Genomic DNA, 15,348 nt, shown 5'->3' with positions numbered 1-15,348 from the left:
GGTTTCCAAGAACAGAAATTATAACAAACTGTCTCTCAGACCACAGTGCAATCAAACTAGAACTCAGGACTAAGAAACTCACTCAAAACCGCTCAACTACATGGAAACTGAACAACCTGCTCCTGAATGACTACTGGGTATGTAACGAAATGAAGGCAGAAACAAAGATGTTCTTTGAAACCAATGAGAACAAAGATACAACATACCAGAATCTCTGGGACATATTTAAAGCAGTGTGTAGAGGGAAACTTATAGCACTAAATGCCCACAAGAGAAAGCAGGAAAGATCTAAAATTGACACCCTAACATCACAATTAAAAGAACTAGAGAAGCAAGAGCAAACACATTCAAAAGCTAACAGAAGGCAAGAAATAACTAAGATAAGACCAGAACTGAAGAAGATAGAGACACAAAAAAGCCCTTCAAAAAAATCAATGAATCGGCCGGGCACAGTGGCTCACACTGTAATCCCAGCACTTTGGGAGGCCAAGGTGGGTGGATCACGAGGTCAGGAGATCGAGACCATCCTGGCTAACACGGTGAAACCCTGTCTCTACTGAAAATACAAAAAAAGTTAGCTGGGTGTGATGGCAGGTGCCTGTAGTCCCAGCTATTCGGGAAGCTGAGGTAGGAGAACAGTGTGAACCTGTTCTTCTGTTGCAGGGATGCAGAGCTTGCAGTGAGCCGAGATGGGGCCACTGCACTGCAGCCTGGGTGACAGAGCAAGACTCCGTCTCAAAAAAAAAAAAAAAAAAAGAAAGAAAGAAAGAAAGAAAAAATCAATGGATCCAGAAGCTGGTTTATATATATACATTAAAAAGGAGTTGAGAACAGCTATTTTGTACATGCTCATAGGTTCCAATCACAGGATGTATATAGAGAATTCACTTTTCAGGTCTTAGATTTAGCATCTGCTAGGCCTCTTGACTAGTCGAAAGCAAGAGATGTGTGGTTCAATTCTGTTTCCTTTGGCTTCCCATGTCAGACTGTCTGCAGTGTTGGGACTTGTGATAAAAACAACCAAGAGTAAGCAGTTAGAGTTAAGGCGGAGCAGAACCCTCAAGATCCATACATTTGCTTCCTCCCAGTGGAGAGCCGGTTCTACCCCACAATGCATGTCTGCACAGTTTTGGAGAAATACACTGATTTCTTTATTTGTCTTCCTGAATAATGATACTATAGGGTCTCAGTTAAAAATCATATTGGGCTGATTATCCCTTGATATAATTTTCTGAAATGCCTACAACCAGAGAAGGAGAGAGAAAAAAAACATAGAAAAGAGAGAGAAACTGATCAGAAAACCCAAAATACTATATGAATTTTGACTAGTTCAAATCTCAGTTCTATACAAGAACAAAAGAAAGGTGCTTCTAGACATTTAAGAACTTAGAAGGTGTTCCTGCTTCCTGAAAATTTTAGTCAAAGAACTGCTCCAGCTGACAGAAAACTTCAATCAACATTAAAACTCAAAATGAGAAAATATGTAAATGAATAATTCTTTATATATTGTAAATCACAATATTCAGTATCAGAATAAAATACTCAAAATAGAGAAAGGCCAAATACAAGATAATATTATATTATGATCCCAATTTATGGGCAGAATTTTACTTATATATATTTACAGAAAAGCAAATTAAAAAGAATTACATCAGAATTTTAATAATAGTTGTATGTGTCTAGAGAAGTAATGAGTAATTTTCATTTTCTTTTATATATGTATTTTATATTTCAGCATTTGTAACCTAAACACATTAGTGTTACACCAGAAAATAAGTGTTAAAAAAAAAGTACTAAATACTGAATGGAAATTAATCAATATTGATCAGACTTGAAAATTGTTATGTCCATACATCTTTGGTTGGGAATAGTGATTTTTAACTCTAAGGGCTATAAAAATATTTATTTAATCTTTCCTAATAATTATCAGTTCTTGCCTACCTAGTTTTGTAAATCAGGTTGGTTAACAAAACCAAGACCCATTTTCAGTGCATTTATTAACAATACATGTTCAAGTGCCCCATGGAGGACAGCCTTTCTTGAAATCAGGGTCATCTGGAAAAAAAGAGCAACAAACAAAACAGCCACCACCAACAGAAAACAGATGCAAACTAGATTTCTTATTAGCACCAGTCAACCAGTCAACAGCATTACTGAGCTGCTAAGAATGTTATAAAATATTAGTTATAAGTTGGTATTTTCACCACCACCTTAACTTTGTATTCAAATCTCTAATCTTCTTTTCCAATTTGCATAAATAACAGCTACTACTTAGGTACCAACCTTGCAGGCTCCTTACTCAGTGGTTTATAGGCATTATTTCTATTCACCTCAATTCTGTGATGTACATTATCATCCCCAAAGTGAGCCTCAAAGAACCTATCTGAATTTGCCAACAACAACAACAACAACAACAACAACAAAAACCCTTACAAGTCAAGACTCCATTCTCTCTCCCCTTCCCTGCTAATTGAAATGTACCCTGACAACCAAATTATTCTCCCACAAAATATCCATAACACCAGGCTCTGTGCCTTTGCCCAAGCCCTTTCTTCTTGTTCCCATTTCTAAATACAACCTCATTCAGGTCTTAATCCCAGAAGTCCTGCCACATGATGCCTTCCCAAACGCCCAAGCAGGGCTACAGACAAATATTTGTGCTTTCAAAATAGTTCAAACATACAGTATCTCTATCCCCATACCTAATGCATTTAAAAATTATTAGCTGTTTATTTATCTGTTCTTTTTAGAGGGCCAGTTTTCTCCTGAAACTGTCAAATGCTTCCCCAGGTGATTAGTTTCTGAAGGTAATTTTAGTAAGCCAGATAATTGCAAACAAATTATTTTGAAGTACCTCTTTAAATTGCATGTTGTCAGAAATTGAATTTTCAAGTGTAATGAGTGTAATTGATTATAAGAGAGTGTTTCTTTGCAGATGATGCAGTAGCTGCCATCGCTGTTTGCAATACCTGCCAACAGGGAGGATTCGAACGTTTAAAGCATTTGAATGGACTAGGAGAGAGTGCACTTAAAATATGGAAGAGGTGTTGGCTCCCTCCACAGTTCAGGGTGCAACATCTGTCCTGAAATGATAAGGGTTCAATTATGCCCTAAAAGTGCCATAAATATAAACCCTTTGCCTCACCTGAAATGAGCAGCCACTTGAATGGAATTTTATGGACAAGTCACAAAATTGGACAGAATTTTGTGGACAAGCCTTTGAATAACTCCAACAGTGAGGCTGCTTCTTTCCTACACTAGAAAAGGAACCCCCAGCTCCCACGCTGATATACAGGAACCAACACTGCTAGAACATGTTCTTATCCACTGTCCCTACCCTTCTCACCCAGTATACTGACACTGGGAGGGTAAAAATGTGAGATGTTGTGTTTGGGGAGGGGATGATGTGTTTTTGTCTGATGTGAGGGCCTAGGGCTTAGCCTGGTGGTGCTGGTGGCAACTTCAGGGCTTTGACTGAACTTCCATTCTTCCTTTGAATGAAACTATATAGTAATGTCTCTTTCCCTCCCCTGCCACAAGACTGTGAGCTTTGAGGGCAAGGATGTCTGTTACTCATCTCTGTACCCTGGGTACCCGGCACAGACTGGCACACAGTAGGCATGCAATAGATGTTAGCAAAAACTGACTCTTGTTGAAGGCTCACCTCCAGGAAGCCCAGTTCCCTCACTGGGCTCCCAGAGCCACCTACGTATTTGTCCTTACCTTGAATCAGGCATCACAGTGTCAGACCCCTTATTAGGTTTGTGCTACCTGTGCACGAGGGCCTCTCTCCCTAATATGATCATGTAGAATGTACCCGTCATGGAGGTCATGCTCAGTAGTCACAAATGCACACATGAACAAAGGAATTTAAGCTTCCCAGATCATACAAATTTCCACCTTTTTCTGCTGATAGTCCCAAAGGCCACAATTTTTAGTTTTGATGATGTCTACTTCAGGGAATTTCTGTTTACCAACAATTTACCATCATCTTAGAAGATCAGATATATAGTTTGGGCAATGAGTGAAGGGAAACTGAGAATATGAAAGGAATATAGAAATGCATGTAAGAAAATTAAAGCTCCTTATATCCCAACATAATGGCCAAGGCAAGGTGGCTATTAGCAGGTATTTACTTAGGTGAAAGAAGAAATAAAAGCCTCACAGTTGTTCCACAAGACATCAAGTGAAAACGACAATATGGTTTAGCAGAAATCAAGAAATAATAACACCCATCTCCTGTAGAGTCTTCATACCAGAAAAAGGAGTTTAGTGCCACACCATAAAGGGCATCATGTCAGGAGGCTTGCAGGTCTGCTGCATTTTATCATGCGTTGATTGGTAGATATTATGAAGATCAAAAGATGGTAGATTCTAACATTCAGCAATTTGAATCTGCATCCTGAGCAACTGTGCGTTATTTGTAACACACATAACTCAGGGAAGACAACCTTGTTTTACAACTGGGTGCTGAATTGGCTTGGACAGGTCTGTGGCATGTTACCTTTGGGTACCTTGGCCCTCCATCTCTCCCGATTGATGTGCACCACCTCAGTCCAAGTAGCTTTAAAGCTCTTATAGTCAATGGGAATGACAGAACTGTTGATTGGGGCACTTCCCTCCGAACCAGAGCTCTTGACACCTGATCGCTTGGCATCTGATGAGCTGATGCTATTCAAACTGGAAAACAAAAAAATCATACCAAAGAAGAGAGTTAGTGTTTGGAAAATGTCTGCCAATGAACTAGCCCAGGGGAGGAGTGGTTAGCACTCATCGAGTTATTGCTGTAAAATTTCTGGGTCCTGAGGTTTATAATTATTCTATTTTCCACATATGACAGGTGGAAAATTCTGAATTTTCAGCAGGAAAAATATCAACATTGCAGTCTCAAGAGTCTCTATATTCTTCATATTTCTTCTTTGCTATTTGGCCTCTTCTCTTTTCCCAATGACCAGAACCCCCTCATGTGAATTTTCTCTGCTCTGTTCTCTGAAACTGACTAATTTGAACTGGGACATCCACTTAATTCTGCAATTCACCCATCTGCTTCCACACTGACCACTTTTCCAAGTTACCTAGCAACTTGCTCCTCTTTCTTTCCAGCTCTACCATTCCCCTGCAAGGGTCTTTCTGATCCCAGTATACCAAAGTCCAGGGGAAGTGATAATTTCCTTAAATCGCTGGAAGAAGATGGAAATGCAGACAGCATGGAGATAGTGAGAGACTAGGTCATGCAAAAGACCTTATGGGTAACTTTGTAAATGTTAGAAAGTACCATCTTTCTGGAAAATCTCAAAGAAGTAACTACTGCTACCAAGTGGTCAAAGCAGTGACTGGTAGGAACACAAATTCATGATGGACTAGACAAGCAGAATGTATTTCAGTCACTGCCTGAAGAGCTGTGGGGCCATGGGGACTCTGCCAGGGGCTCTGTCCTCCTTGTTAGCAAACTTAAGAGAGTCTATCCATCTGGAGCATGCCTGGGGTCCCCCTGTCCTAACACTTGTCTTTCTTTACTCCTTTCCTGCTCTTTGCTTCTCCTTTTCCTATTCATTCCATTTCTCTTCTTCCTCCTTTGTGACAAAGCCCAATGTTTTACATGAACAAGGAGATTAATAGTAGTAGTAATAGTAGTAGTATATCTAATAAAGACTTTATTGTAGCTAGCACTTCCTCTGTTCTAGACCCTGTTGTAAGGTTTAACATAGATTGAATATCTTATTTAATCTTCTCAGCCACCTCTGAGTATTATAATCCATGTTTTCTCAGATGGGGGAAGTGAGACAATTTGCCTGCGATTGCACAGCTAGTAAGTGATGAGGTCAGGAGTTTTTAACTCTGGCATTCTGATTCTAGAGCCTGTACTCTTTACTGATCTACCCTTGATATAATGATGTGGTGGTAGAAGGTGATTTCAAGCTTTCGATTCTTTTTCTCTACTTCATTCTTTGTGCAAACCTTGAAATGAATGTCAGTTTCATTTCTTTGTAAGTACTCTCTAGGAGTGACACTGTCTTTGTGGAGTATTACATGAGCAAGGATTGTCTGGGCACAGCAGGTAAACATGCAGCAAATGGGGTGGTGGAGGGGCAGCACCAGGTTCCTGCTGGTCATGATTTAGACCTTGGTCACCTCTTACAGTTAAGCTTGGAGAGTATGGATAATACAATTTCAACTCCTCTGAGAAAAGGAAAGAGGCAGACAACTTTTTATGAGAAGGAGCTAAGGCAAATGTCATTATGACATACCATCCCCATCCCCAGCAAAAGAAGAATTCTATCCTCATGGACAGGCCAACCTCACCCCCAGCCCTCAGGCTTCCCCACTGACCTCGAACGTCTCTGTCCTGTCCCACCAGTTGGAGAGGTTTCATCAATTAATGGACTCACAATCTTCTCGGTCATGTCCGTAAGCACAGTGAAGGTGGGTTCCACAATGAAATCAATGAAACCTGAAGAGAAACAGCAATGCTTCAGAGGACCCACATATTACCTTGGGCTTTTCCATACTTTCCAGAAGAAACTGATCTAGAAGCTCCAGATCAGATTACAAGAGAATGGGTTGATCTTATTCACTTTATATATTCCTTGATTTGAATATTACATGTCAGTTTCATTTCTCCTACATAACTTCCTATGACTTTTCAGGATACAGTTCAATAAAGTACCTATGAAATACTCAACACCCACTACAGAACAAGCACTGTGATAGGAACTGTGTAAAAGACTAAGACTGAACAATACGACCTGCCTGAAGTTGTGACATTTGAGCTGAGCCCTTAAGAATGGGTGGAGAGGAAGATGTGGCTATTCACTCTGGGCAGTGGGAATGGAAAAAGCCAAGATGGGAATGGAAAAAGCCAGATGGGAGGGTGTAAGATGCGTCTGGGGACTGACTAGGAAGTAGGGATTCTTTTGGATTTGTGGAAGGAAAGCTTGGGAAGGTTAGTTATTGACAGCTCTAGGAAGGGAGGCTTCTAAGTGTTCAGATAGAGGGTTTGGACTTAGGTGGACACGGGAGGCTCCTGGAGATGTTTGAGCAGCATTGTCATAAGAATTTTTAAATGTTCTTTGGAAAGTTAATCTGGCAAGATAATAATGAAGAAAGCAGGAAGGGAGAGGGATGAGAAAATCATTTAGAAGCTATTGCAATTGCTCAAAAAAAAAAAAAAAAAAAAAAAGATAAAGAAGGCTGGAACCAGTGCCACTATAAAGTGGAAATGCAAAGCAGGCACAGATACCTGCACAGCAGGAGGTGGTACTGCCTCTGTATGGGATCTGCCAAAGACACTCCAACAACAAAGCAGGGAAAACAGAAAATGGAAAGAGAATGTGGCGAAGAAATGACAATGGGCTCTGGTTCATATTTGCTGACTTTGAGGTACAGGGGCTGCATCTAGATGGGAGGGGGCAAACAGAGTTGGAAGAAACAGCATTGGAAAGTGACAGAGGGCTCAGACCTAGAACTATACCTTTGTGAGATCACCGTGCTAGAGAGATGGTTGAAGTTGGGCTACAGAGATTGTCCTAACAGCTCAGACACCCAAATATTCTGTGACAATCAGAAGAAAAACTAGGAGCTGAAGCTAGTGGGGACGGTGGTAATTCCCTGCACAGCCACATGAAAACTGGAAGGAAACTAAATATCAACCAGAGGAAATGTTGCCCATTCTCCTTTGAAGGTCATATCTGGAAATGTATGAATGCATATTTAGTTTTCACAATGGCCCAGGTAGAGGTAAAGGTGGCATTAATGCTGAGCATAAAGGATGTTAAGAGTCCTACAATGTAATTGACAAAACAAGAACTGTCTCAATCAAATACCAATAGTGTCCTGACTGATAAGGAAACAGTGAGAGTCAAATGTGTATTATGGTTAATATAGTGTTGTAATTGTGTATGTGTAGTATGTGTTGTGTGTTACAATTAATTATAGTGTAGTTTTAAGCTGAAACTAAAGTATTTGATGACACCACTTTTGCCTTTTTTTTCCTGACAAATTAAGCTCAACATGTCCGAACCAGAACTAACTCATAAGCTTCCCCACAACCTTTGTAAATGGAACCGTGGTCCAACCACTTAATCTAGAGTTCTGCCTTTATCTCAGCTTTGCATTCAGTCAAATCCTTGACACCTTATGTGCCACCTCTCTTCTGGAGAGGCTCTGTTACTACCTTAGTTCTGATATTCATCATCTCTTCTTTGTAATCCTGTAGGAGGCACCCAACTGGTTTCCTTGCCTCTAATCTTACTGAAAATCCTCCAATTAATCCTCCATGCTACTGGCAAAGAAATCTTCTAAAAACAGGGTTGGCAAACTTTATCTGTAAAGGACCAGATAGTTATTTTAGACTTTGCAGGCCATATCATCTCTATCAAAACCACTTAACTCTGCCACTGAAGTGCAAAAGCAGTCATAGACAATATGTAAATGAATGCACTTAGCTGTGTTGTAATAAAACTTTATTTACAAGAACAGGTGGTGGGCCAGATTAAGCCCACAGGCTAAAACATAAATTTATATATTTTTAACCTCACTTAAAATTCTTTAGATATGCCCTCATTTCCCACAAGAAAGTATAAACACATGCTATTATTAACACTACATAAAATCTGGGCTTGATACGTCCCTCACTACATCCTACTCCCTACCCAATGTTCTTGCCATATGGAAATGTTTAGAATTTGCTGACCATACCAGGCAGTTTTAAGTGTCACTGCTTTGTATATGCTACATTCTCTGCCTGGAATGACTTTCTACCCACCCCTAGCTCACCTCCAACACAGATCACCGTTTGCCCAAACAATGCCTACGCACTTCTTGGGACTCAATTCAAATATTACCCCTTAATAAACCTAATGGTTCACACACTGTTGTGTACCTTATTGTACTATGTACAAAAGTCTACCTTAGCATTATAACATTCTAATAGATTTTTGTTTTTGTAACATGTTGCCCATCACCCAATACTGGTTTAATGTGTCTGACAGCAGGTACCATGTATAATTTCTCTTTGTTCCTATAACATCTATTACCATGTCTAGCAGTGCCCAATATATGAAGACTCAATATATATTATTTAAAAAGCATAAGCACTCAAAACAAAAGTAGAAAAATCCCTAATTCTTATTGAATTTTCTTAAATGATTTCAGACTCTTCAAAGGTGGAGATCACTGACAACGTTTAATTCAGATAGGGCACTGGTGCCCTCTCCCATAGATGAAGATTTTTAAAATGCATATATTATGGTTATCAGCAATTCCAAAGTTATCCTTACCTAAAAAAAAGTGCTTTAAAGAAAAGAAAGGAAGGAAGGAAGACGGGAAAGAAGGAAGAAAACATTTTGAAAGATCCATTCATGGAAGTAGATTCAACCAGGAAATGGGGCTGTCCTGAAAATGGGGCTAGAAGAAGCATCAGTGAGTAGAAATGCCTTGGCAGCTTACAGTGCTGCATGCAGAATGGAGGGATGGAGTAGAATGGGCTTCCTGCCAATGACATTTGTTATCTCCTTGGAGAGTTGGGACCCCCTCTTTCTCTTGACAGGGAATGACAGAGACACCAAGAGTACCATTGTCCAATTCTCCCATGAACAGCCACATTCCAGGGAGAAGAATGGACAGAGTGGTTCCATAAATCCAATCAGGCAGAGCCATGAGCACAACATGGCAGAATGGAGCCAGTTTCCCAGCCAAAGAACTGCTCAGAGCATCTGTGCTTACTTCTACAGGCTTCCTGCTTTGGTGCTTCCTTCTAACCAAAGAGCTGGCAAACACGTACCTACTTGTGACTGAGCAACCATAGTGGACTTTCGGTCACACAGAGGAGAAAAAGGCAGCCCCAGTTCTGCTTCTCTGTCACCCTGGAAAAATAAAAGGTCATAGTAAATTAAGGAACAATAGGTTGGGTCACCCAGATTTCATTTAGAGACTTCTGCCGCCACAGAGGCCACTGGTCTTTATTTTAATTATTACAATTACATTATATAATAAGTCTTTATGGAGACTTCTTCTCTACATAAAAGACAAGAAAAGGCTGAAGCCTTCTGGGATCCAATAGTTCCATCCAACTACAAAGCTCATGCTGCTGTAAAGAAAGCCTCATTGGGCAGTACTATGACCTCCATGGAAAATAAGGCAACAGGAAATATGTCTTGTGGCCTGCAGCCAGCACTGCAGGCAGAATTTCTGTGTTTTCCTAAGTCATCCTGGGTCAACCTGTGGTCTCCACCCAGATGTGGGCAGTGTTTGAAACTAAAATTCAAACTGGACTGATTCAGATTGATCCCCCTAGTGCTACTTAAAGTCACACACAGTTGGAGCAAGTGCTTCTGGGTTCTTAACCTCAGAGGTCAGTCCATAATGAAAAGTGGACCAAAAAGAGTCAGAATAAATAATTGCTTGTGTCTATGAAGATAGGCAACAATAAAACATAATTGTCTGACCAATATATTCTCAATCTTACCAAAAAGCATCACCATAATAAGTAAGTACTATGAAAAGTCTAAATAATGATGGAGATGTTTTCTAAAAACTTGGGCCTGAGACTTAATACTTGTCATACCCCCAGAGGAAAGGAAAAAAAAATATGTCACCCTTCTTATAGTAGTGAAGCTGTGCTAATTCATTTTACTGCCTCAGGATAATAGCTACTGACTTGTGCTTGAATCTCTTTCTCCTACTAGATGTGAGATAGATCATAGGTAAGTTATTTTCTTTCCATGCATTTCAGTTTTTATCACTTGTTAAATGTGGGATAGTAATCTCTACCTCATAGGGTTATAAGGATGAAAGAGAAAATGCATGTAAATAAATAAAATGAACTGTTATTTCCCAACAGGTGGCTCTAATATTTAAGGTCAAGATTTGAGAAACTTTTAGTGAATTTGTTCACCTAATACATTCTGATTGTAATAAGTACTGTCAATAAATTAATTTAATAGCAAATAAAGGATAGTAACAACCTGCAACCAGGCCTGGTTCAAAACTGGATGATTCTTCCTTCTAAGGCATGCTACCAAAGAGAACACATGTTGGCTCAATGCAGCATTAACTGAAAGGACGGAAAAGGAGTGTGTGTCTAAGGAAGTTCAACACTGGGGTCACAATGGGAGCTGGAGACATCCAAGGGTTTCAGGAATAGTCCCTAAGTGGTTCAGTTCCTTCTGCACCCTCTTCCTATATCGACACCCCAGGGGACAAATGGCTTCTTTATTTAAGTACGCTCTACTGAAAACTACTCTCTCAAGTGGCATGATAAAAATGATTTCCTCCTGAGTGATTTCTACCTAGGTGATATGTAGAAAAGGAAGTGTATTTATAACATAAATTCTAGTGATGTAGATGGTTTGGTGGGATAGTTCAGCTAAAACAAATAAAACCCTTTTTATTCCCAGGTAGCAGGGATACAAATTGTTCTGTCAGTACATTTTAATGGGGAGGGTGTGAACACTCTCCATTTGACTATTAAAGTATAAATACCAATTTGGATTTCATTACTGAACAATCACCCGATACTAAGTAACTCTAATTCCATGAACTTGTCCATACCCAAATATACACATTATTTACATGCTTTGTATTTAATTGAGCTATGTAGACTCAACTAATAAAAGCTTATTTTTAAAACAGAGGTAATTGAATTCCCTTTGGAAAGCAGATATACTTATGAATTGGAAAAAAAAACAGTGCTGATAATAATGTAGAGGAATAAACTTCTACTGATGAATCCAACTTGAGTGTGACTCTATAGCTATAGCTTAAAATTACTCATACACTTTCCTCTTTATTGAAGAGGTCAACATTTTCAAAAGAGGGCAAAATTCTCTTATTTATACAAAGGATTTTAAAAAATCACTCATTTTTTTCTTCCAGGACAGCTTAGAAAATTAAATATCATTCCTGCAGTAGGGGTTCAGATAACTCCAACTGATAAAGTCATGTAGTTGGCATGCAGAAGGAAGATAATGAATATCTGTTGAATAAATGAGAAGACTAATTTGGTTAGAAACACTCAAGTTCCTTTGGTCACTCAGACATTTATGACAGACAAACTAAAGAGAGCAATTAGGCAAGTAGCTGTTCACCAAACCCCTATTCTTCTCCTCCTCCATTTCCTGTCTACACAGCTAGACTCCATTGCCTAGAATCACTGCCAGTTAGTGCTCAATAACAGAAGAAGAGAAGGGATGCATTTCTACCACAGTTCAGCAGTTCAGGCCTACAACATCTCTTATGCCTACTTCTCCATGCTTTCCCCGGTTTAGTGGTTTGATGTAGACAAGCACTTTGGAAGCCAGGTAGATGGCAGAGTGTGGTCTAAAGTCATTGCTTATGATAGAACCACCTGACAATCAAGAAACATGAGTCCTATACTTTACATGAGTGAGTTCAAAACTTCCATTTATGTGTGTTGCTATACATTTGGGGGTAGCTATATGTAGGCAGCAAACCAGTGAAAAGAAACAAGGGCTCCATCTGTATTGGAAGTTCACAGAGAAGATGGCACCTGTCAATGAAAGAGCTTCCAAAGACATTTAGGTAATATCTCAAGTGAGTCTTCTCAGAAAGAAAAAGGAAATGTTTGGGAAAGCAACAGAAGGATCAGGTTGAACAAAGCACAGCAATGTATATTCTTCTTTCCCAGAGGAGGAAGACACAAATATAACATATGAGAAAGGCATTGTGATGTTGGATTTAAGATAGCATAGTAAAGTTTTAGCTTTTTCAGAAATTATCACCTCAAAATGAGGAGGGTAAGAAAAAGAAATGCAATCACACATCCAAGTGAAAAATCTGTAATCTCAAATCAAAACTATATGAGAAAGGGCTGCCAAATGCTGTAAATATCAAAGAGGAATGAGGCAAGATGCCAAGAGGCTAGGTAGAGAATAGACATTGAATTGCAAGAGGCCCTACAAAAGTAAGGAAAAAGTCAAGGCACACACACACACACACACACACACACACACTCACACACCACTTCATAGGACTCATAATAAACCAAGGACAATTCTAGATAGCTTGGAATACTACTGCTCTGATTGCCCTGTGGTACAAATCTGCAAATAGTTGGCCTGAAAAGAATACATTTCACTCAAAGATGGTAAATAATAATAACAAAGTGAAGAAGAAAAGACAGGAGGAAGAGAAGGGGCAGGGCAGAAGGAAGAGTACAAGGAGGAGGACAAAGAGATGATGGAGAACATGGAGGGGAAGAGGAAAAAGGTGAAGAAGAAGAGGAAGGAAGAGATAAAAAAAAAAAAGAGCAAAGGGAGGAGAAGGAAGTATTATACCATCAGCAGCAAAAGCAGGAATAGAGAACTTCAAACAGCAGATGGGGAACACTCATCAGAAAAATGGTGCCACTATTAACAGAAACAAGCTCCTGAAATTATCAAGAACAAGGGCTCAGGGGAATGAGACCTAGCAGAGTGCAGGAAATATATTGAAAAGAGAAGAAAACTAGAACTATCACGTTAATGCAGATTGTGCTGGAAGCAGCTCAAAGGAGAACTGAATTACTAAAAATAAAAAGATCAGTGAAGGCACTATAAACAAAAGAGAAACAATAAAACAATCTGATAATTTCATAGAGAAAAAAGGAAAACTCACCAACACGTGTAATAAAGTAAAATGGGAAAAATACCATAGAGACATTAAAAAAATTGTAAGAGATGTTTGCAAAATATAAAATTGTACAGCAATACAAAGAAAATGAACCTCACAGTTTTTACAACATGATGTATTTACCAACGAGGTGAACTTATACTTCTTTAAAGTCAATATTTCATCAAAAAGTACCCTGAGGCAGTGGCTTGGATTTTGTAAATTATGGTTATAAAATTGAAGATGTAATTTACTCTCTTAGCAAACCATGGAACGTGTGGTCCATCAGCACTGAGACTATGCCCTTATTTTAAAATGTAACCCAGCTTTCCAAATGTAATTTTTAAAAACACTCTATAGTGCCACCAAGATTTCCGATTTGAATTGTCCAACTTAAAATCTATAGTTAAGAGCTGAGGCAACATTTCTCTTACATGTGCTACTTACTATAGCTTATGGCATCGAGGTTAAAATATTAAGTTAATGAAAATAATTTACTGAATTATAATTACAAAAAAATAGTTCCAGTGCAATGAGTTAACAGTTCCTTCCCAACAGGCAAGAAATTCAATATGGTTATTTTCATATTGCCTCCAGCACGTTTTTATTTGAGTATATATATGTGCAAACAAGGTTTCCTTCACGAGGAAAAAAATGTCCATGTGTTTAAGTAATTCATTTTTACTTCCTCATAATTAGAAAAAGAATCACTGTAATACCTTAAACTTATATGAGTTAGCTATTATCTATCCTTTAGCCATGGACCAAATACTCCTAGCTGTAGAGGGTATGACATGGTTTGGCTGTGTTCCCCCACAAATCTCATCTTAAATTGTAGCTCCCATAATTCCCATGTGTTGTGGGAGGGAGCCAGTAGGAGATAATTGAATAATTGGGGGTAGTTTCCTCCATACTGTTTACATGATAGTGAATAAGTCTCATGAGATCTGATGGTTTTACAATGGGAAACCCCTTTCACTTGGTTCTCATTCTCTCTCTTTGCTCGCTGCCATGTAAGACATCCCTTTGTTTTTCCTTTGTCTTCCACCCACAGTTGTGATGCCTCCCCAACCATGTGGAACTGTGAGTCAATTAAACTTCTTTCCTTTATAAATTACCCAGTCTTGGGTATTCTTTATCAGCAGCATGAAAATGGACCTACACAGTAAACTGGTACTGGTAGAGTGTGGTGCTGCTGTAAAGATACCTGATATGTGAAAGCGACTTTGGAAATGGGTAACAGGTAGAGGTTGGAACAGTTTGGAAAGCTCAGAAGAAGATAAGAAAATGTGGGAACGTTTGGAACTTCCTAGAGACTTGTTGAATGACTTTGAACAAACTGCTGATAATATGGACAATGACATCCAGGCTGAGGTGGTCTCAGGTGGAGATGTGGAACTAGTTGGGAACTGGAGTAAAGATGACTCTTACTGTGTTTTAGCAAAGAGACTGGCTATATTTTACCCCTGCCCTAGAGGTCTGTGGAACTTTGAACTTGAGGGAAATGACTTAGGATATCTGGCAGACAGAATTTCTAAGCAGCAAAACATTCAAGAGGTGACTTGGGTGCTGTTAAAAGCATTTGTTTTTTTTTTGTTTTTTTTTTTGTTTTTTTTTTTTGAAAAAAAGGAATTGGGGGGTTGGTTCTTTATTTTTTTTTTTTTTTTTTTTTTTTTTTTTTTTTTTTTTTTTTTTTTTGCCGCCATGGGGTCCTGTCCTTGCCCAGAATGGTGCCGCCAT

At 39.0% G+C, this 15,348-nt stretch overlaps 1 protein-coding gene across 12 annotated transcripts in view; it reads right to left on the bottom strand.

Annotated features, from left to right (window-relative positions):
• PDE1C (phosphodiesterase 1C) overlaps nucleotides 1-15,348 on the bottom strand; it is a 571,792-nt gene that overhangs the window by 71,628 nt on the left and 484,816 nt on the right. For all 12 annotated transcript variants that reach the window (XM_017876413.1, XM_017876415.1, XM_017876419.1 and 9 more), the window contains 3 exons: nucleotides 9,782-9,863; nucleotides 6,331-6,451; nucleotides 4,505-4,680 (listed from right to left, as the gene is read on the bottom strand). In XM_017876413.1, coding sequence (XP_017731902.1) covers nucleotides 4,505-4,680; nucleotides 6,331-6,451; nucleotides 9,782-9,863 — 379 coding nt within the window. The remainder of the gene's footprint in view (nucleotides 1-4,504; nucleotides 4,681-6,330; nucleotides 6,452-9,781; nucleotides 9,864-15,348) is intronic.

The sequence above is a fragment of the Rhinopithecus bieti genome, unplaced genomic scaffold, assembly GCF_001698545.2.
Source record: "Rhinopithecus bieti isolate Rb0 unplaced genomic scaffold, ASM169854v2 scaffold_10015, whole genome shotgun sequence".
Taxonomy (NCBI): domain Eukaryota; kingdom Metazoa; phylum Chordata; class Mammalia; order Primates; family Cercopithecidae; genus Rhinopithecus; species Rhinopithecus bieti.
This window is presented reverse-complemented; position numbering and strand designations above follow the sequence as displayed.